This window comes from Anser cygnoides, chromosome 33 (genome assembly GCF_040182565.1).
Source record: "Anser cygnoides isolate HZ-2024a breed goose chromosome 33, Taihu_goose_T2T_genome, whole genome shotgun sequence".
NCBI classification, from domain to species: domain Eukaryota; kingdom Metazoa; phylum Chordata; class Aves; order Anseriformes; family Anatidae; genus Anser; species Anser cygnoides.
The window spans coordinates 1,447,682-1,475,323 of NC_089905.1; the positions used below are offsets into that span (position 1 = coordinate 1,447,682).

Below are 27,642 nucleotides of genomic sequence, written 5' to 3' on the forward strand. Positions count from 1 at the left end.
GTTCCCCCCCCCCCCCCCTTTTTGAGCTGAGTTTTGGGCCTGGGAGGGGTGAGACGAGGGTGGAAATTCTGGGTCCTCTCTGTGCTGCTGGCCTACTTTCCCTGGGCTGCGCCTCGGTTTCTCCTGCCGGGAAGCTCTCACCCCAGTTCCAAGCGTGGTGTCCGACTGCACCAGGCCCTCGTGGGGGCTGCAGGGAGCCCATGGGGCTTGTCCTCCTCTTCAGTGTTCCAGTCCTAATCCTGCACCTACCAGGGATGTCCCCAGAGCTGGTAACTGGGGCCAGGAGCCCCCCCAGGGTGGGAGCATGCCATGCCTCAGTTTCCCCACCTTTTAAATACAGCCAATTGTTCCCGGTGCCCCGGCCGAGCCAGGTGCTGTGGGTCAGGGGCCCCGGGAGCTGTGGGACCCCGGGAGCTGTGGCCAGGTCAGCGCTGGGGCTGCAGGAGACGAGTTTGGGGAAGGGGAGCTGGGGCTGTGTGTGCACGCACCCTGGATGAGCAGGAAGGGGGTAAAGCACCACGGCCGCGGCACCGCGCATGGGACCAGGGGCCCAATTACCCGCCCCCACCCCATCAAATCTGGCCTTAACGAAGGTTCGTTAAGAAATCACCGCCCTTAATAACGCCCGTGCTTGGGATCAAGCAGCTTTAAGTTAAACTGAACTAACACTGGTGCGGGTGCCGGGCTGGTCATTGCCAGGGACGGGGCCGGACGCTGCTCAGCCCTGCAGGTGCTGGGAGAGGGAGGAGGAGGCTGGGAGCCCTCGGCCTCGCAGGGGGGACATGGAGGTGCCTCTGCTGCAGCTGCACACCCCCCCCACCCCCCCAGACTAGGAAGGAGAGGAAGGAGCCGGCTGCACACTGTGTGCCTTTATTTCTTTCCACAATTAATGGAGAGGAGCATTAACGGAGGGTGGCCCGGGGCAGGTGGCACTGAGCACAGCGCCCACGGGACCGCGTCGCAGCGGGGGGGGCTAAACGGGGCCGTAGAAGCGCCGGTACGCCTCCTGGAAGCCGATGTGGTCGGCCAGCTCATCGCAGTCGGGGTTCAGCTCGCACACCTCGCGCTTGGCCTCCAGTGGGTTCCAGGCGGGTGCCGCTCCGTAGACGCTGCTGGGGATGGACGGGGGCATGCGGGGAGCGTGGGGAGGGTCCCGACCTCATGGCGAGGCAAGAGGCACCCAGAGAAAGGACCTGCCGGCAGGACCCCGCCCCAAAAAATGGGATTTCATCGCATAGCCCGGCTGGGGAACATGAGTTACCTGTCATAGACGTAATTCCTCTTGTGTCTCCTCGCCATCTCGGCGCTGGCACGTTTGGAGATAAATGCTACGGGGACAGAGCAGGGGATGAGGGAGGGCCAGGTCCCCCCTCCCCGTCCCCATCCCCAGGGTGGCAGGGCCGCATCTGGCCGCAGGCACTCACCTTCGGAGCTGGGCGACTCGTCGGCGCTGACGGAGTGCTCAGGGGCTGCAGGGGAAGGATTGAGGCAGGCAGTGAGTGCCGGGCGGGCACGGTTTGGCCCCACGTTCGCTGCGCCCTCGCCCTGCTCCCAGCCCAGTCCCTGCTCCGATCCCTCAACCAGACCCCCACCCAACCTAACAAAGGGATCCAGGGTCCTGAGCCCCGTCCCAGCACTGCGCCATCCACCCTAAAGCTCAGGCAACCTCTCTCCGAGCCCCTCTGCTCCCCCCCCCAGCTCGTGGCATAGGTCCCCTCCCCGCAGCCTGGTGCCCGTCGCTCCCTAAAACGCCCCATACCCCTGCGGCAGAGGCCGAGGGCCAGGAGGGCCAGCAGGACCAGCAGGACGAGGGCCTTCATGGTGCCTGTCCGTGCAGCACCGCGCTCGCTGCAGCCCCCGGTCCCCGTGCGGCTTTATAGGGCGCCCCGACCGCTGTCAAGGAGGGGCCCCGCAGCCCCGCCAGGGCTATTTCCAGCGCATCCGCTGGGGCTGGGAGCTGCCGGCACAGGCGGCAATTGTGGTTTGGGGTGAACTCAGTTCCCCTGCGACCGGCCGGATCCCACAGGGAGGGAAACACGGCCCCGGGCCAGCAGAGAGCAGCCGGTGCATGCGGCCGGGCCCGCCTGGCAGCACCAAGTCTCCGGCCCCTAACGGGACGGGAGATGGGGCACCGGAGAGATTCCTTGCCGTGCTCCCCAGTCCCTGACGGGGCTGTCCCTCTCCTCACTGCCGGGCTCCCAGCGGGCTTGCAGACACGCTAGGAGCATTTCCTGACAAAATCCACAGGGGTTTCCCCTCCGCACATGTGGCCCACAGGGTGATTTTTGCCTGGGGACGGCGCGCGTTCCTTCAGCAGCAGCCGCTCGAGGTCAGCGCAGCCGTTCCCCACGCCAAGTCCCAGGAGCAGGAGGCCAGCAGACGCCACTGGCCTCGCAGCTGTCCCATGCCACATCCTCCCCAGCACCTCTTAAAACCCCAAATCAGGGCTTTGTGAGAGCAAAAAGCGTACTGCTGGCATGGGTCAGGTACTGAGCAGCAGCGAAGGGGGTAGGAGAAGCTGGAGAAGGGAACTCTCAGGTTCCTCCCTCCCTTTACTCCTTCTTCCCGACTCCTCGACGTGAGCGGTGCCCAGGGCCTTCAGCCACCCCTGGCAGCTGGCTCCAGGCGACTCCAGGACTCCGAGCAGCGCGACTTTCCACGAGCTGCCCAGGACATTCCTCCTTGGGATCCTGACCACTTCCCAGACTTTTCAGATCCTACGAATCCAGCCCTGTCCTGAAAAGCGGAACCGGAGGCTTTGGGGTGGAGGAGGAGAGAATTCCTGAAGCCAGAGCCTTTGACAAACAAACCCATAAAACTATAGAGTATGTGGGCCAAGCAAGCACAGCAGGAGCCAAGACCGGGGGGGAAAAGCAACAGCCCCAATTTATTTAGATTATAATGCAGCAAGGCACGGCTTGTTTATGACAACAGGAAAATATGCCTAAGTCAGTCAATCACAGGCTGCGAGTGCCTCTAATTGAAAACAGAGGCTTGTGCTTGGTGGAAATTGCTACCTTTGTTCTCAGAATTCCTAGTTCAACACCGCACCAGACAGCTTTCGGCGATAGCTGAAGTGCAACGCAGGCCGGGGGGATGACAGGTGACCGGACAGGTAGAGGACCTGCTGCCTTTGGCAGATATGGCATCTGCTGGAAACGCTTGTGACTGATCCCTGCCAGGCCCACTAAGACTCCTCGTTATCTTCCCAGCCCCGACGAAGGACCTTCTCCTCACTTTGAAGAGCAGCCTCGCTTGCAGGGTTTCAGTACGGCCCTTGCAGGCAGGCTCCAGTTAAGTGCCCGCTTGCATGGCTGGCAAATTTCAGAAGGGATGGTGAAGAACTGCTCTGGGGGGCATAACCAAACCCACCCACGGCTTACAGATGCAAAATATCAACAAGGAGGTTTCGCAGGAAAATATTAAGTCCCTTTACACAAGCCCACAAAGCCGTGGCAGGGCCATGCTAAGCCCTGCTCAGCTCCACACGAACAAGGGACAGGTCCCTGGGTCCTCTGCACTGTGGTTCTCAAGAGGTGCCCTCCACGTGTACTTTGCTCGTCTGTGGGTAGTGGAGCAGGGCTGGAAAATAGCCGGGAAAAAAAGAATATATGGCGATGAGGAGCCTGATGTGGTAAGGCAGATGCTAACGTCTTTTCTCATGGCTTATGGGCAGACAGTTATTTAAAGAAATGGGAACTGGACATGAACACCTACGAAAGCAAGGCACAGGAATCTGATGTGGGCTCCTCACTCCTGAGCGCGGCACAACCAGCCTCTGTGCTTTTTTGTATGTATAAGGCACCGATTTTTCTCTAATATGCACCTAAAATGCCTTTGAGGTCTCAAATTTGGCTCTAGCATGCCTGAATCACACTCGTCATAGTGCTCAGAAAAGCGTGTGAGAGCTAAAGAAGTGTGTGAATATACGGACGTGCTCTGGCTATCGGACCTGTGGGATTCGCCTTGTTGAACTGAGTGGGGGGATACAAATTTGTCATCCGTTTCCAAACATCCTGACGCGCTTTCATAGCTCTTCACAAACTTTGACCAAATTGTGCAAGTCCGGCAACTTTCTGGTTCTACTGCAAGTTTCTTTCAGGCAGACAAGATGAACTCAAGTTTGCACGGGTTGTACGTGCCACATGCGGTGTCCCACCTCCCGAGGCATCGTCAGTGCTTCAGAGATGAAGATAAAATTCCTACGTGAAAGGTGCAGAATCTCTCTGCTTCCTCACTGGGGCTCCTTGAAGGTCATGATGAGTTCTCGTTGCTCCTTACTAATTGCCTAGAAGGAAAACAACCGCCACCAAATTCAGCACAGTGCTTTTCTCCACAGTTGCCAGCGTTCAGGACACAAAGCAGATGTAAAACAGAGCCTCACGTGCACCGCTGCCCCCAGCATGTACAGAATACAACCCACCGATTTTAAACATTTGCCCCCTGAAACATCCTACCCAGCACACTCTGGGAGCGCTCAGGGAAAACCATCCAAGGCTTCCACTGAAAATTCTCAGGCCTCCCAGGCCAGTGTCAGCAGTACTTGGCTCCTGGTGAGGCCTTTCATGAGTGAAGGGCTTAAATATAGTGCAGCCGTTTGCTAGTCAAACCACAGAACAGCATTTCTCTCAGGCTGATGCCGCAAAGAAGAGGATTTTTAAATTATTATTTTTTACCTGCCAGGCTTGTCTGCGAGTGTCTATCAGCTGCTGCAGCTTAGCAATCTGATCCCTCCCCGCGAGCACAGACTCTGCCAGCTTCCTGTTTTCTTCCTCCTTCTCCTTCAGAACTTTCTGCAGGTATGACTTGTGCTTCAGGAGGTAGGGCACCACGGCGCTGCGAATGTCTTCTTCTGGGATCCCACTGGGACGCCTGTGAATGACCAGGACGTGAAGCCACCAGAGGGCCTAAATTCCACACAGCAATTAGTCTCGCACACTGTAATCGGAAGTTGTGCTTTGCCAAAACGCATCAGCTCACCAACCCCAGCAATTTACCTTTAGCACTGCCCGAGCCTGGATGTGCAAAAGGGCAGATACAACGTGAGTGTCTGATGCGCACCCGTGGCGTAGCCCCTTGTGGGGCACGTGAGGAGAGGGAATCCTCCCCAAAACTCTGCAGTTAGCTGAGGTGTGGAGGCAGGAGATGTAATTAACTTCCCCAAACACAGAAACAAGGAATCATTATGACGCTTTTGATTAAAAGAGCCAGTCTGCCCTTAGGGCAAACAAAGGCAGCTCATGCAACCTCCAGTACCTGCAGAGCCCCTAAGCCACACGTTCCAACAAAAAGCATCGAAGCGAGCTCTTCTATTAGAACAGGGGCTAAAGGCTAAATCAGCCTTCTGAATTATTCAGAATTCTTTTGAGTTTATCCCCATTCTGGTCCCACCAGCACCAACCTCTCTCCTTGCACAGAGAAAGCACAGCTACACGGCTTAGAGAAGCACAGACAGAATAGCTTTCAGATGTTTTAGAAACAATGACGTTGCTGTTAAGGTCTGTGAGGTTTTGGAAGATCCCTTGCAGCACGAGACCTACAGAGCACATCAGCAGGCCCCAAACACCACACGGCGCTGCCTCTGGCTGCTGAAGCGCGCACACACGCCTCCCAGACCATCTTCCACCAAAAAGCCCTTACCATGCAGGCTCTTCCTGGTCCTTCGCCTCCTCCACGATCTTATCCAGCGAGTTAAAGAGCTCCTCCAGGTTCCCTTCTCTCTTCACCTCCTGGATCTCCTCCTGGCAGGGAAGGCACCACAGGGATTCAGCAGGACCCGAACGGAGCGGGCAGGGGCATCACCCTGCTTGTCTGCCCTTGGTTCTCTCCAGGGTAAGGCTACGGCTTTCCCTGGGGAAAATAAAGCCCGGCAGACTATCCGGGGGGTATTTCTAACTGCTTTTTCTGATTTAAAAGCGCATTTGCCACCCTCAAAGCACCGCGCTGCGGGTTTTTACACCTGGGGCTCGGAGCTCGTGTCCGCCCAGGGAGCCCCTTCCCCTTTTCACCTTGATGGAAGCCTGCAGCTGGGATATAAACTGATCGTAAATGCTCCTGGTCATCTCGGGCTGCAGCCTGTAGAAGCGGTGGTAGCAGTTCGCGAACCTCTGGTAGCTGCAAAGCCAAAAAGGGACCGGCCGTCAACCACCGGGGCGAGGGGGGGTGCGGACACACCGGGGGGGGGGACGCCTTCCTTCCCCCCCCCCCACAGCCTCACCTCCCCGCCGCCACCAGCTTCTCCATGAAGGCGTCCACCACGGCTGCGAAGAGCCGCCCGCGGCCGAGCCCCCCGGCGCCGCCATCGCCGCCCGCCGCGCTCCCCTCAGCTCCGCCGCTTCCCGCCTCAGCCGCTGCCGCCGCCATTTTGCCCCCGCCCCGGGGCCCCGCCGCCATCAGCGCGCATGCGGCAGGCGCCAACCCCGCCCCCCCCCCCCCCCATGGGGACCCCCCCCCCGGCGGCTCCCCTGAGGGCCCGAAAATGGCGGGGGGCTGGGGGGGGACACGGGAGTGAAGGGGGGGACACGGGGGGGAGGAATGAGGGGACACGGGAGTGGTGGGGGGACAGGGACACTGGGGGGGGACACGGGGAGTGATGGGGGTCACGGGGGGGGTGTGGGGAGTGACTGGGGGGGACACGGGGTGACACGGGGAGAGGACTGGGGGGGGCCACAAGAGTGATGGGGGGACAGGGACACTGGGGGGGGACACACGGGGAGTGATGGGGAGTGACTGGGGGGGACAGGGACACTGGGGGGACACACGGGGAGTGATGGGGAGTGACTGGGGGGGGACACGGGAGTGACTGGGGGACACGGGGGGAGGAATGGGGGGGGACACGAGAGTGATGGCGGGACAGGGACACTGGGGGGGACATAGGAGGGTGGTGGGGAGTGACTGGGGGGACACGGGACAGGGAGGGACACGAGGAGTGCTGGGGGGGACATGGGGAGGACACAGGCGGTGATGGGAGTACACGTGGAGGGACACGGGGGGAGCGACTGGGGGGGGACACAGGGAGCGACTGGGGGGCAGAGGGAGGGGGACACTGGGTGTGACTGGGAGGACACTGGGAGCGATGGGGGGACAGGGGGACACTGGGCAGACACTGGGAGTGACTGGAGGGGACATGGGGAGTTGACAGGGGAGTGATGGGGAGACACGGGGGGTGACAGGGGGACACTGTTTATGACTGGGGCGGACATGGGGAAGGACTGGGCAGACAGAGGGGGGGCGCTGGGGGACACAAGGAGTGACCGGGGTGACACAGGAGGACAAGGGGAGTGACTGGGAGGACATGGGAAGGGATAGGGGGGGACACAGGGGACAAGCGGAGTGACTGGGGGACTCGGGGAGGGGCACAGAGGGGACTGACTGGGGGGACACGGGGAATGACTGGGGGACACACTGGGGGGGGGGGACACGGAGAGTGATGGGGGGACGACTGGGGGACACACGGGGGAATGCGCCCAGCGAGGCTCGTCCTCTGAGCCCTGGGCACCCCGGTCCCGCAGCCAGACACCAGCAAGGCCCCCAGCTTCGGGAGCAGGCTGAGGCTCAGCCATCGAGCGCCCACCCCTGATCCCACCCAGAGCAGCTTAAAGGAGGGAGCGCAGGCCCAGCTCAGCACAGAACGAGAAGGAAAAGAACGAGATCACACACATTTTTACTCGTAAAGATACTCCACTGCTTGTAAGAGAGCCAGAGCTAGCAGCGTTTCACAACGGAGGGTCAGGACGTGGGTTTCACAGTGACCCACCCTTTCAGGTACTACCTGGGTGCTTCAGCCCGTGTTTTTTCTGGCTTGCTTGGCTTTGTGCATAGTCACTGCCAGCGTCTTCTCGGTCAGTCTCTGCCGGGGAGGTTCCTCCTAGTGCTACTTAGAAGGCAAAGCGTTAAAAATAAGGAAGCGTTGCTGTGGAGCGACAGGAACTGGCAGACTGCCTTGGCAAGCACACCGAGACCGACTCGCTTCAAGCTCAGGCATCAAGTTGAAGGTCTCAAAGTTTATTAGTTACCGAGAACTACTCTGGTTAAGAGAGAAATATTAAACTCGAGAGCATCTGCCTACATTCGTGGTGTCTGCTGCTTCCCCTGACACGCCAAAATTTACCCCGCTGGTAATCGGCAAAGGCCGATTATTGTTTTAATATTGGCATTCCTGCTGCCTTTGCATGAGAACAGGACTACCACAAACTCACAATACTTCCTCGCGATCCTGCGATTCCACTGTTCCTACTCCTACAGCAGAATCAGCTGTTACAGAGCTGACTGCAAGGGAATTAAAGAACCAAAATGCAACAGAAGAGCAGCTCGCAGAACACGCTGCTTTAACAGCTCTGCCAGTGGCTGAGGCACACATCACCTTGCTCAACGCTGCAAACAATTAGAAGTGGGATTAAAAGGTCTTTGATGACTCATCCGCAACCCAATTAAGGAGCGCTGCATCTTAGAGCCAGCTTCTGCCCTCGAACATAAAAGTCGCTCTCTGACTCCAGCAGCCCCCGTTTGTGTGCATTCTGCCTGTGGCAGCAGCTGCGGCGCCGTCTCCGTGCTGGCTGAGCTGCAGACGCCGGGATCGGGCAAGAGCCACGCTGAGCAGGTCCCTGACGAAGAGACAGCCGAGAGCCCGGCGGCAGCTACGGTTTGGTGGGATCCACTCCACAGCCAAGAATCCCTTGCTACGGCGGTGAGAGGAGCCGAGGCAGCAACGTAGCGGTTGGCTGGCAGCATCTCTTCCCCTCTCAGACTTACAACTACCTGGGCTGAGCACTACGTGAGGGCTGGTATCCTAAGAGGGATATCTCAAACGCTGAGACCAGCGGGGTGAAATCAAACAATCCCTTCCTTCCTCCTCCCCAAGCAGCAGCCTCTTGCTTCACTGTTCAGCTGCAAGTTTTTGACACGTAAGAAACACACCATAGCTTGAGAGTTTGATCCGGCAAGAGTGTGCGAAGAATCATCCCTGTCCTTCCCGAACAGGATAAGCAGGATTTAAGCTTACGGTGTATTAGCAAACCATTACTTCTTATTCAATATGAACATGCCAGTCAGGTTTGAACTGGATCAAAAGCCAGTACAAGATTTTTCCTTCCCTACCTCCCATCCAGTTGTAGCTCAAGTCAAGCTCTGCTCTCGTCTTGGCTGCTGACAGCACAGCAATCTGACACTTCCACGCTCTGCGCTTGTTTTCGCTTAAACTAACTAAAGGTGGGAAGTGGCATCAGCCACCCTGAACATGCAGCATTGACACTCACATTGAACAAGGCCACAGAACAACCACTCAGTCCCCCAGAAATCAGAATAAGCTTCCCTGAAATAAAAAAAAAAAAAAATAATTAAATTAAATAATGTTAAAAACATAGGTGTCAAAATCGCCATCAACTAATTACAAACAGCCAGCTCGACCCTTACCTTGCCTATCAGCAAGGCTTGCTGTGTGAAGGATGAGAGACAGGAAACATTTCCAAGAATATACAAAAAAAGGTATGTACAGATCTATTTAAAATGCAGGAAGTAAGGTCTTAAGTGGTTCCAGGTTACTCTCTTCTCACACCTTCTAGCAATAAAAGCGTGTGAGTGGGGAAAGTTACTTGCCTAGTCTAGTTCTCCAGCTTCCCACAGTACAACTGCAGGCAGCACACAACCCACCAGAGGGCTCTGCTGCAGCCTGTTAAGATTCCCCTGCTTGGAAGTTTGACAAAGATTAAAATAATTTAAAGAACAAACTGGCTTTTTGCTTCAACCAGTAAGTCTTTAATTTAAAAAAAAAAAAAAAAGGGGAATCGAGAATTTGCCAGGGTTCATTTGCACATCTGGCTGCTCTTGAATGAACCGTCACAGGCCAAGAGCATCGCCGAGGGTTACGTTTTTGATGGTTTTGAGCAGAAAGAGCAGCAGAGCACTGAACTGCAATCAAATCTAAAGAGGTGAATTGCGGTTGCTCTTGCTTCTGCCTTGTACTGTGAAAACTCACTCCACGTTAGCTAGAGACAAAGGAGACAGCAACTGCCTCTCCTGAGCTTTCAACCGTGACGGTCCGAATCCGGAGGGTTCAGAAGAAGGTTTCTCTCCCACCATCTGCCTCTACCAGTGTCTTGAATCCACCAGCTCCGGGCGGAGGCTCAGCTTCTTCAGAGTTTCGTACCCCACCACGATGACGATGGTGGAGGGAGTGGCAGAGATGATGCGGGCAGAAAGACCTTTCGTCAGGCCCCAGGGACCTTCCTCTGCCATGAGCTGTTTGAAGGTAAGGACGATGGAGCTCTTGCCTTCCACCTGCAAAGCCAGAAGAGAGATTCACAGAGCTGCTAGATTTCACCCCGAGCTGCTCTGGGGCTCTGCTCCAACTGAAGGCTCTGAATGCTATGGATCAGCTGGTCCAAAAACCTTTATTGAGTGTCCAGAACTTCCACAGGGGGGGACAAAAAAAGCAGCAAGCCCTACAGAGGCATCGGGAAGCGGGTTTCTTAGACCTGCCTCCTCCTTCCTTCTGTCTGCCCCTTCCTCGTAGGTGCTGGACCGACGCGACAGCTCAAGTCTTGCTAAAACCAGCTCTGCTGGAAGCGCCTCTCCCCTCCTGAAATACGCCACATTTGAAGGGGAGCCTTATTCGAACAACCGGGCAGCGAAGCCAGCCTCGCTCCCTGAGCTGCCTCCTGCTAATGCCAAGTGCAAATTAAGCAGGGAGATGGCAGCACGAAACAGCCCACGGACAGACAGAAGGGGAACAGCTTACCTGAAGCCACAGAGATCAAAGAGAGCGAACCCCACCCCTGCGTCACGCTGCTGTTGCGGAGAGACACGCCGAGCAGGCAGAAATCTTACCTGAACTCGAGCTCTGATGACGTCCATGGGGTTGGTGAGCGTGGAAGCGGTGGCAGCCGCAAGCGGCCCCGAGATCGCTTGCAGGAGGAGGTGGGGACAGTCCTTAGGAGTCAAGCTAGAAAGCTGTTCTGAGAACAGGAGGGAGAATAAAGTGTCAGAGAGGTGGCTGCTTATCAGTTCCCTAACTTAATTACTAATTTAGCCTGATTTACAGCGGGCAGAACTCCTGATTCACCACCTGCCGCCTCTCCTCCCACAGCACATCCACCTGGCGCTTTCTAAATCAACAGGGAAGTTGGCAAAGCGGAGGGAGCAGGCCTGTAAACATCCCAGGGGCTCGGCGTTCCGTCAGCCTTTGATCGGCTCAAACGCAAGCCTCTCAGACCTGCTGGGCAAAGCCTGTATGTCCCCAAAACAGGGCACGGAAACATCCCCCCCGCACCTTTAAAGGGCAGGGGGGAAGCCTTCAGACAAGACTAGCAGAAGCTGCCTGCAGAGCTTCACAGATCCCCGAAGCAGTCACCACTACCCGGCAGGTCATCCAAGAAACGTCAGCGTGACATCCCGCTGTGGGATCTCCACGAAGGGAAGCACCACACGCAGTTCACACCAGGAATTTCCCCAGTCCGCCTCGACTAGCTGGCAAACAGGATTCGAGTCTCCTCCCTCTCACACTTTTATTACTTAAATTTGCATGGAAGAGAGTCCAGAAGTCCCAGCTGTTGGGCTGTTGGTTCTTTTTTTTTTTTTGGATGGCTTGGTTGCTGTGCCTAGCTGGAAGAGAGGAGGAAGCCGCTCTGTTTGTGACCCAGAACACCTGATCTGAATCGCAGCCAGCGGTGTACTTTGAGCCCCGAGGAAAGTTCAGTGACCGCGGCTGTTGGCAGCCAAGACCTGCACTCTGCCCAGGGACAGAGCGCTGGAAAAGCAGCTGAAGCAGGGCCGCACCGACAGCCGATGCCCAGGTTTAGCATCGCCTTGCTTTCCACCATAGGAGACCAGGAAAGAGAGCAAATATCTGGGGGAGGCTGCATTCTTTCCCTACCAATGCTCGGTTGCTTGATCTTAGAAGTCGGCTTTTGAATCTTTTCCTCGTGCAAATCTTGCCACCCAGCACAGCGGATTTTGCTATTCAAAACCGCTGCCGTGGACAGGGAAAGCCTCGCCCAGTGAGATCCAAGCCTGCCGTTATCATCACTTTTAGGAAGATCGCTGCATGACAAATCTAAAGGATTACTGAGCATGGGGAACGTCCCCTGGCCAGTTACCTTCAGTACTTGGGAATGGCCCAAGCATTACCAGAGCTGAGCCAGAGAGAGAAAACAGCGTTAAGGATATCACAAGATTTATATCACAACGCTTGGTGCCAGTTTGAAACCCAAGGGAACCGGAGCATGATGTTAAACATAACCACAGGCGACCGGCCTTTGTTTCTGCCTGGCATTGGGTTTGTTCCGGAATTTCAAGCCCTAGAAGCCTTTTTGCCACGTACAAGACTCCTGAGCCCACGTGAACTGCGACACAAACGACACTCGCACAGTGACTTCAAAACTCTGCCTGGTGCCACACAACGGCCCGCCTCGCTTCCATGCGGCAAGCAAGAATTATTTGGGACTAGCAGAAGGGGTGAAAGCAGCCACACCAAGCCCCTCTCGCCCAGAGCCTCCTCGTTTCGAAGCCCTCTAGCACTCGGACCCCTATTCTTTAACTGCGTTAAACTAAAGGCTGCTCTGCCAGGCTTCCGCCCGACATCTGCAGGATTCATTTCCATTAGATCCAGCTCCTCGTTCTCGCCAGCTTCTGCTCCCACCCCAAATCAAACAGAGAAAGCAAATCATGCTGCTCCCGCAGCTTCAGAGGCGATCGAAGGGCCTTCTAGGTCTGCTGGGACAAGACACGCTCGAAGCCACCCGGCACTTACCAGCATAGAAGTGGTAGAAGGGCCACCAGACCGCGCTGTTGGGAATATAGGTGAGCAGAGAGGCCACGTAGCCCCTGTAGAAACCCCTAAAACCGTCGGCCTTGAAGATCTGCACAATGATGTCCTTGGTTTGGCCAAAGACCAGCATCCGCTTGCCGTCCTGGTTCTGCACCTTGAACCTGCCCATGCTTTCCCCTTTCCTCTGCATCATGAGGTGCTGGGAGATCACGTCGATGGGCACCGTGATGCTCTGGGCCACCAGGGAGGCCGAGCCGCCCGCCACCAGAGACTTCACGGCGTTGTTGTTGTTGTAGCGGGACACGTACTTCCGAGTGAGCTCGTACGTCGTCACGTAGCACTGTCCGGAGATCAGGGTGAAAGTGTTGACCAAAAAGCCACGGTAGAGCCCAGCCGTCCCTTCTGTCCGCAGGATTTTCACAAAGGCGTCGAAGGTCCCGTTGTAGAGGCTCTTGCCCTTCTGGACCTGCAGTCGCGTCCGGATGAGCGTGAAAGGGTAAACGCTCACCCGGATCATCATAGTCATGCAAATCCCAAAGACGTAGAATTTCCTTTTGTCCAGGTGCTCCCACTCGATGATGGGGATGTTGCGTTTGTCCTCCATGACTCCCTGGGGAGGCGGCAGCACGGATGGCGCGCCCCAGATCTACCTCGCAAGCTCAGAATGGATCCAGGCCCAGCTCCCCTACCTCGAGCGCCTCTCGAGATCGGATGCGCTGGCACCTGAAAAAAAAAAAAACAGAGACGCTTTCAGAAGACGACGAAGAACTCGAGTGAGATTAAACAGCCCCCAACGCCTAACTTGGCTGACGCTGGTGGAGTTCCCAGAGAGCCCGTGGATAAACCGTTCCGCTGCGGTAACCCCAGGGAGCAGGACCGCGACGCGCGGCCGACGGCAGCACTTTCTGAAGGCACCACAGCAACTTGAGGCGCTAACAGCGGTCTGCGCACTTAACGGTTCCCGCTCTGCTCCGCACTACCCTGTTGCAGAGCTGGCCACGCTTCGGAAAGCAGTCTGGAGAGGAAGAGCGCTGCCCCAGCAGCGAGCACTACCTGTTAACGAGCACTCGGGGATACGGGCTGGCAACCAAAGCGGCTTCTTCCCGGTCATCCCGGGTTTGCGACGCTCCTCGGGGTCAGGATGCCACTTGCGGGTTCCAGGCTCTGTAGAAAAACAAACGAAATGAAACAACAACAGAAGCGACACGCTGCGAAGCCTCCGCTTGCGTTCCCAGGTCCCCTGCACGAAGCATAAAATCAGACGCAGATTTCGGGGCATCTCCTAAAGCTGGAGGGTGACGCAAGGCAGCGAAGGAAGGGGGGGGTGTGTCACGAAAGGAGGAGCAACAACGGGAGAACAAGGCACAAAAAATCCCAGCCAAGGGATGTCTTTTCACTCTCCAGTGTCCCAGGAGCTGAGGGACTAGAAGCAGGCTCGGAACAAGGCGACCTTCTTGTGGGGCCAGGTGCGCGCAGGCAAAAAGAAAAACTCCCTCACAGGACCGAAAGCTGACGGTCACTGACCACGAGGGCTTTCTTTTTTAGACCCCCCCCCCTTTTTTTTTTAATTTCCAGGAATAACGAACTGCTACGTTATTAGAAAGGGCCCGACCGCAGCCGCGCCAGTTTAAGGACCGGGTTAGTTTAAGACCCAGTCAGAAACGCGAGGACCAAACGACCAGACGTTATTTACCTCTGGCACGGAGAGGAAATTACGATGACGAAACGATGGGGGGGGAGGCATTTGCGAGCAACGGCCCGGTTCCGTGCCTAGTTGCCAACAAAATATTTACTTAACGCCAGAAAGCCGCGCTGCCACGGGGCCTGCTGATGGGCAGGGGCGTTAAAAATACCTCTGGGGCGGCTGGGTCCGGGCGGGAGAGCGGGGGAAATGCTCTTTTACCTGCCTCACAGGGAGCCACAGGCCATCGGCAGTCAGTTGGCTTGATACCTAACGCGTAACAAACACCACAGGTTGTCTAAACCAGAGACGTGTCGCCTTCACCCTAATTAAAGCCTCAGCGCTTCGTTAACGTGCAATTAGCCGGCGGAAAGCTTCCCGCGCAGGAGTCGCCTGCGCGGAACCTATAAAAACGTGATTTTGTTCCCGTCAGGAGCCCCGCCAGCGTCGGGCTTCATTTAAAAGCAATTAATGCCAAGCCTGGCCAACGCAGCTCTCCCTGGTGCAACTGTCGGGGTTTCGGCCACCCTCCGAATTCCTCCGCCACCCCAAAACCAGACCTCGCAGGACAGAGCTCCCCGCGCGGGAGGTGCACCTGCTGCGAGAAGTCCTCGGGAGGAAAACGAATAAATAAAACCCAAACCCAGCGGTTTTCTTGTTCGTTCCTCGTACGACGGCGCTTTGTGTTTGGAATTCAAGGCAGAACCTCCCCGGGGAAATAACCGCGCTTTCCCCGGGCGCTTATTGATAACCTCGTTCACTCAGGATCTGAATTAGAGAGGTGACGTCACTCGAAGCCCAGAAAAAGCACTAAATTCCTCCCCTGACGGGAGACGAGGAGGGAAGGAACGCCTGGCATCGCCAGCGATGTCTCCTTGCTCTGCTCAGGCGAGTTTTGCTCGCGGCGGCGCTCCTGCGGCGGCCAAAAAGTCGCGGCTTTCGGCTGAGTTCGGGGAGGCCGAGAGAAAAGGAAGCGCTCGGTCTCCGAGGGGCTGAACCTCCGATCGCGCCCTCCAGACCCCTCCCGCTCCACCTGGGGTTAAATTCGAGCCTCCGACGAGGGAAAGACGGGGGCCTTTGTGCGCCGCCAGCCCCCGGCTGCCTCGCGCTCCGCACGCTAACGCCTCCGCTGGGAGGCCCCGGGTGAGCCGCTGCCTCCCGCGACGCTCCGGAGGTTCCCTTCGCCCACAAAAAGCGCGAGAGCGAACGGATCGACGCGAGCGTCCTAAAACATCAACCGCGTCCCTCCAGGGTGAACCCGGCCGGCGCGGGCAGCTCGTTTTTCAAAGCCGGAACGTTTCCCTCCTTAAATTCTCCCCCCCCCCCTCCCCGGGGCGGCCTCCCGAGCCCCGGAGGTTTGCAGTTTGAGGAGGTTTTGCATCGCCTCGAGCGACGAGGCCGAGGTGCTCGGAGGCCGGCGCTCCCCGAGCGCAGGGCGCAGGAGGCGCGCGGGGCCCCGCCGTTTCGGTGCCGCCGGTCGGGAGGCAAACGGGGGGGGGGGAGGGGAGAGGGGGCGGCCAAAAAAAACCCGAAGTGCTCCGAGAGGCAGCGAGCGCGCGCGGCACGGGACCCGCTCAAGGTCACGGAGCGGGTTGGCCCGGCCCAGGCGTGTGTCCCCCGTTCCCCCCCGCCCCCAGCCCCGCGGCTTCCATCCCCTCACAGCCTCCATCCCGCCTGGCGAGGCCCCGACCTCCTCGCCCACACGCTCCCGCCCCGCTTTCCCCTGCCCCCCCCCCCCCCCCCCAACAACAACACCCAGCGAGGACCCCGCTGCCGCTCCCCTCGCAGCCTCCCCCAGGGGACTCCACCCCAGCCTCTCCCTGGGGCCTCCCCAGCCTCCTCCACGTCCTGAGCTCCCCTCTGAGCACCCAGACCCCCCGCAGACCGCCCCCCTACAGCGTCTCCCCTTCCCCCCCCCAAGCCAGGTCCTGCAACTCAGAGACCCCAGCCCCCCCCCCCCCCCCCAAGTCCCAGCCTCCAACCTCCCCCTAGCACCCCCGGCCTCCTCCCAATCCCCCTCAGCCCCCAGCACCCCGCCCAGCCCCCGACACCCTGAGCCTCCAGCCCCACCCCAATCCCCCCAGCCTCTGGCCTCTTCCCCAGCCCCTCCCCAACTCCCCCCAGCCTCCTTCTCACCCTCCAGCCTCCCCTCAGCCCCTCCAGCCTTCAGCCTTCCTCCCAGCCTCCCTCCAACCCCACCCCAACCTTCAGCCCCTCACCCCAGCCTCCCCCCACACCCCCCCAAGCCCCCAGCCCCCTCCCCACTCTCCCTCAGCTCCCCCCAGCCTCCGGCCTCTTTCCCAGCCCCTCCCCAACTCCCCCCAGCCTCCTTCTCAGCCTCCACCTTACCCCCGACCCCCAAAGCCTCCAGCCTCCCCCCCAGCCTCCTCCTAGCGCCTTCAGCCTTCCTCCCAGCCTCCCTCCAACCCCTCCCCAACCTTCAGCCCCCCCCCAGCCTCCCCCTCAGCCTCCAGCCTCCCCCCTCGGCCTCCAACCACTTCCCAACTCCCCTCAGCCTCCAGCCTCGCCCCCCCCCCGACCCTTCACCCCCCCCCGCCCCCCTCCAGAGCCTCCCCCCGGCCTCCCTCACCTCAGGCCGGTGGCCGGGACGCCCCCGCCCCGCCCGGCCCCGCCGCCGGCCGCTCCCGCCGCCCCATGGCCGCCTCCCCTCGGCTCCCGCCCGCCGGAAGTGAGCGGCGGCGGCGGCGGCAGCGCGTCGGGCCCCCGCGAGCCGCTCGAGCAATCAGCGCCCGCCCGCCGCCGCCATCTTGGGGAAGGGCTGAAGCCGCGCCGGAAGTGGGGTCCGCGTGCTTCCGGCCGCAACCGACATGGCGGCCGCGTCCGCGCGCCCCCCTCCGGGAAGACTAGAGGAAGGAGAGCGCGCATGCGCAGAGGGACCTCGCCTTCAAGGGGCAGCGCCTCTTAAAGGGGCAGCGCCAAATAATTCCTCTTAAAGGGACAGCGCCAAATAGTTCCTCTTAAAGGGGCAGCGCTAAATAATTCCTCTTAAAGGGGCAGCGCCAAATAATTCCTCTTAAAGGGGCAGCGCCAAATAATTCCTCTTAAAGGTACAGCCCCAAATAATTCCTTAAAGGGACAGTGCCAAATAGTTCCTCTTAAAGTGACAGCGCCAAATAATTCCTTAAAGGAGCAGCGCCAAATAATTCCTCTTAAAGGGACAGCCCCAAATAATTCCTTAAAGGGGCATCGCCAAATAATTCCTCAAAGGGGCAGCGCCAAATAATTCCTCTTAAAGGGGCAGCGCCAAACAGCTCCTCTTAAAGGGGCAGCGCCCCACGCCGACTCGCAGCGAGGCGTGCAAACGTCGCCCCCGCACCTCGCCCACCCCGCCTTGCCCACGCGCGCACGCCCACCCCGCGGTCCCGAGCTGCTTTGGAGCCAGCCGAAGAACCTCGGTGCCTTTTGGTTTTTAATACAAAATAAAGCTGTACAAAGAGCAGGAGGATTTACAGCCGTTCCTTCCGCGAAAAAAATAAGGCGAAACGCAGCCGAGCGAGCAGCGGGGTCAGCCCTCAGGGCAGTGGAAGGAAAATGGGGGGGCCCCAGGGCGAGGCTGGGGGCGCCGTGGCTGTGGGGGGCCGGGACAACACCGCCACCCCCTCACAGCCACGTCCCCGGCCTGCCCCGTCCCCACGGCCGTGGCCTTGCCGCAGCCCCGTGCCCTGCCCTGTCCCCATCCCCACGTCCCGTCCTCACCCCTTCCCCGTCCCCGCGTCCCTCCCTTGCCCCCTCCCCACCTCCCTGCCAGCCCTGGCGCTCCCCCCGCCCGCCGTGATGGCCAAATGTTATCACATGTTAAAACAATTGTATTAAATTAAAACAAAACAAAACCAAAAAAAAAAACAACAAAAAAACAAAAAACTTCACATTCATACTCCCCCCTCCTTCCATGGCCCAGCGGGGGCTCAGCTCCCGCGGCCTCCCCCAGCCCCGGGGGGCCGAAGCGGTGATGGCGGCGGGGGACCGGGCCCGTTCATCACGCCGTGTCCGGGAGCCGAGCGGTGTCGGTGCTGTCCCCCGGGCCGTTGTCCCCGTCCAGCTGCAGGCAGCAGGCGCGGGAGCCCCCTCGCTCCTCCTCACCGGCTGCGGGGGGCTCCCGGGCCCCCCCGTTGAGCGGCGCCTTCTCCCGGGGGCGGCCGGGGGGGCTGCGGGGCACGCCGCAGCCCTGCACCTTGCTCTTGGCCTTCAGCTGGTCGCAGTAGGCGGCGAGGGCCAGGCCGCCGGCGGCTGCCAGCGTCACGGCCAGCAGCACGGTGACGGTGACGAACTGGGGCCAGTAGGAGCGGGGGCTGCCGGGGGCGGCCTCCTGGGCCAGTCCGTCTTGGGGGGCCGCCCCGCTGGGGTCCTGCAGCCGGTAGCGGGCCACGGGCCAGGTGTAGCCGTTCTCGGTGGCCTGGCAGGTGTAGGTGCCGGCGCTGCCGCGCTGCATGATGACCACCAGCGTGTGGTTGGGGAGCAGCGCCGAACCCCCCCAGCCCCCCGGCTGCTGCCAGCTGTAGGTGGCCAGGGCCGAGTGGCGGGGGCACGGCAGGCGCACGACGGCGTTGAGCGGGGGGCTGAGACCTGCGGGAGAGAAGGCAGGCTGGCGTCCCCGCCGTCCCCCGCCCTCCCCGCCGTCCCCCCCCCCCCCCCCCGTGCATCCCCCTTACTCAACTCTCTACCGGCGGCCCCTCGTGCGCGCCGTGGGTGTGCGGCATGGCCAGGCTCCTCCCGCGGTGGCACACGGCGCCTGGGCTCCCCGCCTCGACATCCTGCAGCCACCCGCTCCTGCGGCCGGGAGAGCGGTGTCAGCGCCGCGGTCCTCCCCGTCCCCCCCCGCCCCCCGTCCATCCCCCCGCTGCGTCCATCCCCCAGCTCACTTGTCCCCGCTGGCAGCCTGGGCAGGCTGGCAGGAGCTGCGGGCGATGTGCCAGGCGCAGTAGGGGTCTCGTGCCAGCACGCACTCAGCGCAGCTCCGGTGCTGGCTGCAGTTGGCCAGGGGCACTTGCAGGATGCCGCCGGAGTAGCCGATGTAGAGGATGCCCTGGGGAGGGAGCAGTGTGGGGCCTGAGCCGTGGCTTGGCCGGGTCCCTGTCCTGTTCCCATCCCTGTCCCTGTTCCTATCCCCATCCCCATCCCTGTCCCCATTCCCAACCCCTGTCTCTCTCAACCCTGTCTCTCTCACCGTTCCCATCTCCATCCCTGTCCCATTCCCCATCCCCATCCCAATCCCCATCCCCATCCCCATCCCTGTCCCCATCCCCTACCTTCCCTGGGGCCAGCAGCAGGTTCTTCACCGGCTCCGGCGTGCTGAAGAGCTGGATGCTCTCCACGATGTGGGGGCCCGCAGGCAGCTCCACCGCCTTATGCAGGAAACCCTCCTCTGTCGGGGTACAGGGGGGTCACCGTGGGGGCCGTCTCCAACCCCGAAAGCGGACTGGGGCAGCACAGGACGGGCGAGCGGGCTCCCTGTGCACAAACCCACCGGTAGCCAGGAACATGACACGGTACACGGCCCCCGAGGTGCCGTGGGTCTCGTCCACCGCGATGCGCGTGTACTTGACGTCCGTCTTCACCAGCAGCGGCTGCCCCTGGGCGGGGGCCACCTTCCCGTCCATCAGGAAATGGTCCTTCATGAAGGTCAGGGCTTTGTCTGAGGAGGGGCCCATGGAGCACTGCGGGGGGAGAAGAGTCGGTGCTGGCACGGGGAAACTGAGGCACGGCCACCAGCACGGGCACGCTGGGGTGAACTGGGCGCCAGGGGGGGTCTCGTCCCTGGGCAGGCGGCACTTACACTCCCGGGCCGGGGGCTCACGCTGGGGCCGCTGTAGACGGTCCAGCAGGAGCTCTCCTTGTTCAGCTCCTTGTACTTGCCCTCGAAGACCTTCTCCAGAGCCTCCTGGCTGTAGACGCAGACGGCCGCGCTGCCCGCCCTGCCCGCCTGCCTGTGGGGACAGCACGGTGCCCACAGCGCTGAGGACACGGGTCCCTGGCACCCCCCACGGGCACCCGCGGGTGCTGGCGGCTTACCACTGCGAGGTGAAGACGGCGTAAAAGTCGGCGCCGCCGCCGCCGCGGCGGGGCAGGGCGAAGGCGTGGTGGATGACGTTGAAGGGGAAGCGGCCGGGCTGCGAGCACACCAGCTGCGCCTTCAGGAACGTCGTCCACTTCTTCTGCAGCACCTTGTCCCCGCCGACGTCGCTCTGTGGGAGCGGGGTGGGCGCTCAGATTTTGGGGGCGGGGGCGGGGGGGGGTGCAGACGTCCCCGCTGCCCCCGTCCTCGTCCCACCTTGCAGACACGGGCCACCCGCGGCACCAGGAGCCGCTCGAAGAAGTCAAACTCGTCGGCAGTCTCCTCGAAGAAGAAGTAGACCTTGTCATCGCTGGGGATGCTGACGGAAGCCACGAAGGCGGCATCGGCTGCGGGGCACGGCCAGGGGTGAGGTGCTGCAGCTGGAGGGGGGGGGTCCCGCAGGCCCCCCCAGTGCTCCGGGGTGGCGGGGGGGGACGGTGGGGACCCTGCAGGATCCGGGTCCCCACTCACCCGAGAGCCAGCGGAGGAAGGCGTCCGTCTTGAGCAGCGTGCGGCTGCCCAGCGAGCGGGAGATGATGGGCTCGTTGCCCTGGAAGTTGTTCATGGTGCCGGCGTAGAGCTCGCCGTCTGCTCGGGGACGGGCACGGGGGTGAGCGGGCATGGGGGTGGCCCCCCCCCGGCCCCTCAACCCTCCCGGGGGACCAGCTGGGGGCTGCCAACCCCGTACTCACCCACCAGCAGGGCCGTGTAGGTGTGCTGAGGGTCGAAGGGGCACTGGCCCTTCCCGTCCAGGAAGGGTTGTCCTTTGCCGCTGGACACCAGCGTGAAGTTCTCCAGGTGCTGCGGGGAAGGGAGGAAAAACCCATTTTCAGAGTGAAAACGGACCCAAAGCCTGCAAAAATACGGCTGCAGGTGCTCCACGGACTGCGGAGGAGCTGCAGTGCTCCAAGAGCGGGGAAGCGGAGGCAGGAGGGGTGTCAGGACCAGGGACCGGGGTTCTGCCACCCACATCGGACCCGGCAGGGGCAAATCCTGCCAACGGTTTTGGCACCGACAGCGCAGGAATCACGGGGCTGTGCCACGGCAGCGGGGGGCACCCAGCGTCCCCCTCCCCAGCCCCAGCCCCGGGGACACTCACGATGTAGGTGCAGGCCGGGCTGAAGGCGTAGGTGCCGCAGACGTAGAGGTGGGTCTGGTTCAGGGCCACGAGGACCCGGATGAAATTGAAGCACTCGGTCTGCACGGGGGAAAGAGCAGAAGGGGGGGGGCTGAGAGTCCCTGCAGTGCCAGCACCAATGTCGTCCCCCCCCCCCGCCCCCCCCGGGCCACCCCGCAGTGCTTTCTCACCTCCCGGCTCTTTTTCTTGAAAGCGCACTCCGAGGTTTTCTCAGCCGTGGGTCCCCACGTTATCTGGGGAGGGAATTGAGAGGGTCCAGAGCTGCCAAGCAGGCAGGGAGCCCGGCCACAGCTGCCCAGCCTGAGCAGGGAAACTGAGGCATGGCTGGGGGGTGTGGGGGGGGGCACCCTTCCACCCCGCCGCTCACCGAAGCTTTGGCATGGATGGTGCCCGGGGCGCCCACGGCCAGGGCCAGCACCCTGTCACGAGCCCCCACGTACAGCTCCTCCTCGCCCTCGCTCAGGAGGAAGATGTCGTAGTGGGAGACGTTGTCCTGGCTGAAGCGGGTCAGGGTCCTCCGGGGGTCCCCTGGCAGGGGTAGAGCGGGGTGAGGGGACGCCGAGGAGGTGCACGAACGCCCCAGCGCCGCCGCCGGTCCGGATGGATGCGGTAGCGGCAGCTTCTTCCCCGGCCCACGCTGTGCAGTGCCCACTTCCCTCTGCGGGTCCCCGTTTCCCCTCCTCGCTCCCATCCAGGCCCTGCAGCAGAAGCCGGCCTCACCACCCCGCGAGGCCCCTACAGCCCGTGCCCCTCGGAAGCTGCTTTGCTGCCCCGAAAGATTTGGGGTGTTTTTTCCCTGCAGGCTGCAGGGTTCTGCCCCCGCTGCTGCGGGGCAGCGCCTGGGGGGCCAGCCTCGGGCTTGGTGGGGTGTCTGGGGGCTTCGCAGTTCCCTGCGGCGTCCCCACGGGCAGCCGGGCTCCGCAGGCTGCCGTTTGCCGCAGAAACAGGGAAAAAGAAGAGGGAGATTTTACAATTCCCCAAATGGCTGCGTGGGGAAGGGGAAGTGGCAGCGCAGGCAGGACATGGCTGCGGGGTGCAGACCTCGGACACGCCGTCGGGCCGCAACTCTTCCAGACACCTCCAGGACCTGCCTGTGCCAAACCATCCGTACAGACATGGGCAGGGCACGAGGAGCCTTCCGGACCCCTCGCCAGCTCCATCACGCCCCAGAGGCAGAAGCTGCCCTGGACGGGGTGGCCCCGAGCAGATCCCCGGCTGCCTGGTGGGTGCCAAAATCCCTCTGCCAGAGCTTGGGTGGCAGCCAGCCTCATCTCACGTGCCCCTGCTTCAGCCCCGCAGCCGTCTGCATCACCTGGCTGCCACCCCTCCCAGCCCCACGGCCGTGGCCCCGCTTCCCTGGCCCCACACAAGGCTAACGAGAAGTCTGACGGGCTGGGGACCAGCCACCACCCATGGGTGCCCAACACCAGACGCTCCTCCCAGGGCACAGAGGCACTCCCAAGCCCGTGCTCCCCGCTCCAAAGCCACCTTGTCCCCGTCCCCTCCACCGTTTTTCCTCTCTCCGTGCCCCACTCACCGCTGGGGAAGGCGACGCGGGGCAGGGGCTCAGCGCAGAGCATGGCGGCTGGCACCACCACGCCGCAGAGCAGGCGGAGGGCGGCTGCGGGCATGGCGGGGGGCGGCAGGCTCGCGCCTCTCGGGGGCCCCGGCACCGTCCCTGCGGGAAGGGGCGAGGGTTAGGGAGCTGCAGCGGGACTGCGTGTCCCCCCCCCCGAGGCGAGCGGAAACGAGCCAGAGCTCAGCGCGGGGCGGGGGGGGGGGGGGGCCCGGGGCCCCAGCGCATCGAGCTGTGCACTCAGATGTGGGCGAGAGCTTCCCGCTGCCACCGCAGCGCAGACGACGACGTCGCCGGGCCCCTTACACCGCGAATCCCCAGCACGGGGGCGTCCGGATGCACCTGCCTTGGGCCCCGGAGAGCCCATCCCACCCCCGTGAGGGACCCCCCCATGCTGCTGGTGGCGGGAGAGGCCACAAAAATAGAGGGGAAAGCGCACAGCCCCCCCCACACCCCCCCACACCCCTCGCAGCTCTTTTTGCAGCTCTTGCTGGAAACAAGGCGGGTAGAGCAATGCCTCAAGAGCCGTGCAGTCCCTAGGGCCCATCACGGGCGTCCCCAGCGAGTGGCATTACCTCTCCGGCGGCGAGGACAGAGCCAGCTCACCTCTGCCCCTGCAGCGTCGGTGCCCAGTGGGTGCCTGGCCCCAGGGGGCTGTGGCTGGGAGGCCCCCACGGGCCCATGCCCAGCACCCGGCCACGGTCCGGCCGCGCCGCCAGGCTCCAAGCCCGGCTCGTGGCAGGGCTCGCTGCAGCCCAGCCCAGCCCAGCGTGGCCCCGCCAGGGCCTCTGGGAACCAGAAAGTCCTGCTGGAAGAGGACGAGCCTCAGCAGGTTGGGGATGCAGGCGCCTGCTCCCCGCCTCGCCTGCGCGTTCCCCCCAGGAGGGCAGCGAAGCCTAGCGGAGGGAGGCGGGATGGGAGCCGGGGCGCTTTCTGCAACCGCCTGGGGATGAAGTGGGGGGATACGGGGTGCCCGGACACAGGGGCTCCCTTCCTGGCTCTGGGGAAACCTTTAGGGTTCGAGCGAAGTGATGCCGCGTCGCCTGCCTGCGGGCGTGGGTCAGCACTGGGCCTGAGCGTCGTGCCGTGGAGCTGAGCATCACCCTGCAAACAGCCTGTGGGGCCGAGCATCACCCCACAGGCAGTCCTACGGGGCTGAGCATCACCCCACAGGCAGTCCTATGGGGCCGAGCATCACCCCACGGGCAGTCCTACGGGGCCGAGCATCACCCCACAGGCAGTCCTACGGGGCTGAGCATCACCCCACAGGCAGTCCTACGGGGCTGAGCATCACCCCACAGGCAGTCCTACGGGGCCGAGCATCACCCCACAGGCAGCCCTATGGGGCCGAGCATCACCCCACAGGCAGTCCGGCCGCCCCGCTGGCTCCGTTCTCCAACCCAGACTTCTCCAGGACGGCTGTGGGTCAGAAACCCACCAGATCCAGACACCCTCCACGCCTGGGGTGCCCCAGCACCCCGCTGCGGACAAGGTGAGGGGGCAACCCCGGCCTCCTGTCCTCATCCCGTCACCGCCGGGGCCTCCCTACCTGCCTCCCCTGGTGCCGCCATCTGCCCGCCGCCACAGCGAGCCCCGGGCGGGCAGCGCTGCCCCCGCCACCTTGCTTGGCCGGGACAGAAAGCTCCTTGTGAGCACAGAAACTAGGTTACTCTGCCCCGGATTTCCCACTTGGCGTACGCTTGGCTGAGAAACGGGGGCTGCACAGAGCCTCGGACCGGCCACATTGTTCTGCCCTGGGCCGGAGCCACCGGGGCTTGGAGGAGGAGGAGGAGGATGGGTGGGAACGGGAGCAGCAGCTCCGGGGCAAGGCTGGAGGCTTTGGGGGGGGGGGGGGCACGGCGGGGCTGGGGAGCCCCCGCGGAGCCTCCCCGGTGAGGCTGCTGAAGCCTCGCTGGGAGCCAAACCCTGGCCCAGCACCGTCTCTCCTCTGGATCTCCCAAACCAAAGCAGTTTCGGTACGTACAGGGGGCTCTGTTACAGCCCCCCCTCCCCGCACGCACACGTGGGAATTGGCACAGGGAAGCGGGAGCCCCCCCCCCCCCCCCCCGGGGGGCCTCTCGCCATCGGGGTGGTTCAATTTCTCCCTCGTGCCTTCAAGTTTACCCCCGGCGGCCGTGGCGCTGCGGGGACCCGGTGTCCCCTCCCACCCGCGCTCCACATTCGCTGCACGCTGAGGGGGAGCGTTGGGGCGGACAACACCCACGCGTCCTCCTCGCGAAACGCAGTTTAACTTTAACCTGCCCGTGGCCTTCACGCTCAGCCCGCGAGGCGAGGAACGGCGGCGCCGGGCGAGGGCGAAGCCAGCGGGTGTGCTGGCACCGGTCTCCTGCTGCTGAGGCTTTCCCCCGTGCCTCAGTTTCCCCCGGCGCGGGGCAGGACGCGAGCGGCTGGCGGCGGTGCCCGCCCCGTGGGGGGGAAGGACACGGTCCCCCTGTGCCACCTGCCCACGTCCTGGTGGCCGGGGGCGCGTTGGGGACGCTTCCTACACCCGGGGGGCAGGGGCAGCCCGGAGCAGAGCAGGGGTGCTCTGATTGCTTGTCCCCAAAATTGGGGGGGGGAGATGGAAAATAGGGTGGTGGGAAGCAGGGAGGACACGGGAGAAATCCTAGGGGAGGGATGTGTGGGGGGGGGAAGGCAAAGGGAGGCAGCTGTGGTGGGCGTGCAGGATATAGGAGGGGATATGGGGGGGGGACACAAGGGGAGATGCTGGGGGGGGGTGTGGTGGGATGCAGAGGGGAGAGGGGAGGAAGAAAGGGGGACGTGGCAGGGGCGGGCTGCAGGAACGCTCTGCTCGGCTTCAGGACCTCAGCCCCTTTGTATAGCTGCACCGCAGATGTCTGGGGAGTCCCCAGAGCCCAGCCCCGCTATGGCGACTGCCCCCGGCCCCAGCAATCCCTCACGCGCCCCCCCCCCAACCAGCCAACACCCCCCCCACCCCCCCCAAACCCCAAGGAGCCCCCGTCCCCATCCCGGTCCCAGCCACCTTGGTACCGACCTGTGGCGGGCGGGCGGCCGGGGGGGCCAGGCGGGTGCAGCATCCCCGGTGGGGGCCGCCGGATCCCCGCTCACGTCTCCATGGCTACGGCTTACCTCGGCCGGCTGCGGCCGGCCTCACCCGCGCCCGCCGGCGTGCACGGACACACGGACGGGCTCGACAGCCGGACGCTGCGCCGCAGGCCGCCCGCCCGCCCGCTCGTGCGCGGGCGCTGCCACGCGCGGCCTAGCACCCGTGGGCACCCCCGCCGCCTCTCCGCGCCCGTGGAGGCCCAAGCACCCCCGTCCACATCCAGCCCTCTCTGCGGTGTCCTCCTGTGCCCCCCCCGTGCCCCCGTATCGGCCCCCCCACATCTCCCCAGCAGCCCCCTGTGATGCTCCGTGTCCGCACCGCACCCCGACGCCCCCATCTCTGCCCCCAAACCCCATCCCGCCCCAGCCCTGGCTCCGGGCCCCAAACTGGGGGGGGGCTGTGGGTGCAGGAGACCCCCGCACGCCCCTGAGGCTCCCGCCGCCCACAGCACCTGGGTCTGGACCGCAGCACGTCCCGCTCCCCCCAGTAAAACGTCCCCCGGGAGGCAGCCCGGCCTGCTGCCGCTGGCGGATCCCACTTCCCCCCGTCCGCCTTCCCCTGCGGCCCAGCCACGTGGCACTGGGGTGCCCAGAGCCCCCCGTGGGATCCCCCTGCTGCTGCTTCCTCCCTCCGCAGCTGCCTGCCCTTTGGGACTTCTTCCCCAGCCTGTTGGGGGGCTGTGACCCTATAAAATGGTTTTTTTTTGTTGTTTTTTTTTTTTTTTTTCCTTATGGCACATAACAGGCTGCGCGGTGGAGGAAGGGGGAAATTGCACAACGGGGCACGGGGCACCCCGGAAGCGTGCCACAACCCCGTTGTCGATCTTCCCCCCACGGCCATTGAGCCAGGAGTGCACCCGCATGGCGACTCTGGCCCCATCCCACCCCAAACCGGGGGCACCTGCCCCCTTCCAGGGCTGGGCAGCGGGCCTGGGGGGTCCTGTCCCCTGTCCCCCACCCCCCACCCTCCTTTTCCACTGCCCTGCTTCCCACGGGGCTTGGGAGGTTGGAGCTTTCGCCTGGGTGCCGTAAGGAGCTTGTCTCTCGTGCCTGCCCGCCCGCCGGCACCGGGGGCTTAGCCGAAGCCCGCTGTGGGGAGGCAGAGCTGCTCCATCCCCTTGGGGTCGGGGGGGGGTCCCCCCAGCCCAGCCTGACTCTCCCCACGCTGCCCCCAACGCGCCCCGCGGTGGGCAGCAGCACCTTGGGGTGCGACCTTGGGGGTGGCAGCGTGCGCAAGCTCCCACCTTAACCCCCCACATAGGATTAGCGGGGAGGCCTGACCTTAATCCCCCTGGGCACGCAGGGGGCTGGACGGGGCTGGGGT

The 27,642-nt window shown here is 62.5% G+C and overlaps 4 protein-coding genes across 10 annotated transcripts; all 4 read right to left on the bottom strand.

Moving 5' to 3' along the window:
* Nucleotides 1–854: 854 nt before the first annotated feature.
* Nucleotides 855–2,446, bottom strand: BGLAP (bone gamma-carboxyglutamate protein). 2 transcript variants are annotated; one of them, XM_048054300.2, is made up of 4 exons: nucleotides 1,760–2,446; nucleotides 1,425–1,469; nucleotides 1,262–1,328; nucleotides 855–1,109 (listed from the first exon to the last, which is right to left on the bottom strand). In XM_048054300.2, exons 1-4 carry the CDS (start codon nucleotides 1,818–1,820, stop codon nucleotides 974–976), a joined length of 309 nt encoding a protein of 102 aa, XP_047910257.2. In that variant the 5' UTR covers nucleotides 1,821–2,446; the 3' UTR covers nucleotides 855–973. The 2 variants fall into 2 exon arrangements, with proteins under 2 accessions (XP_047910257.2, XP_047910256.2); XM_048054299.2 differs by having other exon boundaries at nucleotides 855–1,112; nucleotides 1,760–2,436.
* A 414-nt stretch (nucleotides 2,447–2,860) lies between these two features.
* On the bottom strand, nucleotides 2,861–6,408 carry PMF1 (polyamine modulated factor 1). The gene is made up of 5 exons (XM_066985826.1): nucleotides 6,218–6,408; nucleotides 6,009–6,114; nucleotides 5,641–5,741; nucleotides 4,677–4,872; nucleotides 2,861–4,288 (listed from the first exon to the last, which is right to left on the bottom strand). Exons 1-5 carry the CDS (start codon nucleotides 6,391–6,393, stop codon nucleotides 4,235–4,237), a joined length of 633 nt encoding a protein of 210 aa, XP_066841927.1. The 5' UTR covers nucleotides 6,394–6,408; the 3' UTR covers nucleotides 2,861–4,234.
* A 1,235-nt stretch (nucleotides 6,409–7,643) lies between these two features.
* On the bottom strand, nucleotides 7,644–17,193 carry SLC25A44 (solute carrier family 25 member 44). 2 transcript variants are annotated; one of them, XR_010827073.1, is made up of 6 exons: nucleotides 17,035–17,193; nucleotides 13,817–13,927; nucleotides 12,746–13,486; nucleotides 10,825–10,952; nucleotides 9,412–10,275; nucleotides 7,644–9,310 (listed from the first exon to the last, which is right to left on the bottom strand). XR_010827073.1 is itself a non-coding variant. In XM_066985825.1 (5 exons), the coding sequence occupies exons 3-5, from the start codon at nucleotides 13,365–13,367 to the stop codon at nucleotides 10,084–10,086; spliced, it is 942 nt and encodes a 313-aa protein (XP_066841926.1). In that variant the 5' UTR covers nucleotides 13,368–13,486; nucleotides 13,817–13,927; nucleotides 17,035–17,193; the 3' UTR covers nucleotides 7,644–10,083. The 2 variants fall into 2 exon arrangements, 1 of the variants encoding a protein (XP_066841926.1); XM_066985825.1 differs by having other exon boundaries at nucleotides 7,644–10,275.
* A 663-nt stretch (nucleotides 17,194–17,856) lies between these two features.
* On the bottom strand, nucleotides 17,857–26,915 carry SEMA4A (semaphorin 4A). Of its 5 annotated transcripts, none has more exons than XM_066985824.1 (15): nucleotides 26,771–26,915; nucleotides 23,193–23,333; nucleotides 22,023–22,183; nucleotides 21,826–21,888; nucleotides 21,617–21,715; nucleotides 21,210–21,318; nucleotides 20,989–21,105; nucleotides 20,734–20,864; nucleotides 20,475–20,647; nucleotides 20,239–20,389; nucleotides 19,930–20,119; nucleotides 19,712–19,827; nucleotides 19,325–19,488; nucleotides 19,120–19,232; nucleotides 17,857–19,028 (listed from the first exon to the last, which is right to left on the bottom strand). In XM_066985824.1, the coding sequence occupies exons 2-15, from the start codon at nucleotides 23,284–23,286 to the stop codon at nucleotides 18,442–18,444; spliced, it is 2,268 nt and encodes a 755-aa protein (XP_066841925.1). In that variant the 5' UTR covers nucleotides 23,287–23,333; nucleotides 26,771–26,915; the 3' UTR covers nucleotides 17,857–18,441. The 5 variants fall into 5 exon arrangements, with proteins under 5 accessions (XP_066841925.1, XP_066841921.1, XP_066841922.1 ...); XM_066985820.1 differs by lacking the exon at nucleotides 26,771–26,915 and adding an exon at nucleotides 26,248–26,404; XM_066985821.1 differs by lacking the exon at nucleotides 26,771–26,915 and adding an exon at nucleotides 24,781–25,082.
* Nucleotides 26,916–27,642: the final 727 nt, after the last annotated feature.

Excerpts from the sequence above, each read along its gene's own strand:
- SEMA4A (XM_066985820.1), bottom strand. The coding sequence starts at position 26,290 with ATGCTGCACCCGCCTGGCCCCCCCGGCCGCCCGCCCGCCACAG. Across the intron at positions 21,106-21,209 it reads CTACACGGCCCTGCTGGTGG|ACGGCGAGCTCTACGCCGGC; the intron begins GTGAGTACGGGG and ends GTCCCCGAGCAG. Across the intron at positions 20,648-20,733 it reads GGGTGGCCCGTGTCTGCAAG|AGCGACGTCGGCGGGGACAA; the intron begins GTGGGACGAGGA and ends CCGCTCCCACAG.
- PMF1 (XM_066985826.1), bottom strand. The coding sequence starts at position 6,393 with ATGGCGGCGGGGCCCCGGGGCGGGGGCAAAATGGCGGCGGCAGCGGCT. Across the intron at positions 6,115-6,217 it reads AAGCTGGTGGCGGCGGGGAG|CTACCAGAGGTTCGCGAACT; the intron begins GTGAGGCTGTGG and ends TTGGCTTTGCAG. Across the intron at positions 5,742-6,008 it reads AGCTGCAGGCTTCCATCAAG|GAGGAGATCCAGGAGGTGAA; the intron begins GTGAAAAGGGGA and ends CTTCCCTGCCAG.
- BGLAP (XM_048054299.2), bottom strand. The coding sequence starts at position 1,820 with ATGAAGGCCCTCGTCCTGCTGGTCCTGCTGGCCCTCCTGGCCCTCGGC. Across the intron at positions 1,470-1,759 it reads CCTCGGCCTCTGCCGCAGGG|CCCCTGAGCACTCCGTCAGC; the intron begins GTATGGGGCGTT and ends CTTCCCCTGCAG. Across the intron at positions 1,329-1,424 it reads CGAGTCGCCCAGCTCCGAAG|CATTTATCTCCAAACGTGCC; the intron begins GTGAGTGCCTGC and ends CTGTCCCCGTAG.
- SLC25A44 (XM_066985825.1), bottom strand. The coding sequence starts at position 13,367 with ATGGAGGACAAACGCAACATCCCCATCATCGAGTGGGAGCACCTGGAC. Across the intron at positions 10,953-12,745 it reads CTTCTACCACTTCTATGCTG|AACAGCTTTCTAGCTTGACT; the intron begins GTAAGTGCCGGG and ends TCCTGTTCTCAG. Across the intron at positions 10,276-10,824 it reads TCATCAGAGCTCGAGTTCAG|GTGGAAGGCAAGAGCTCCAT; the intron begins GTAAGATTTCTG and ends CTGGCTTTGCAG.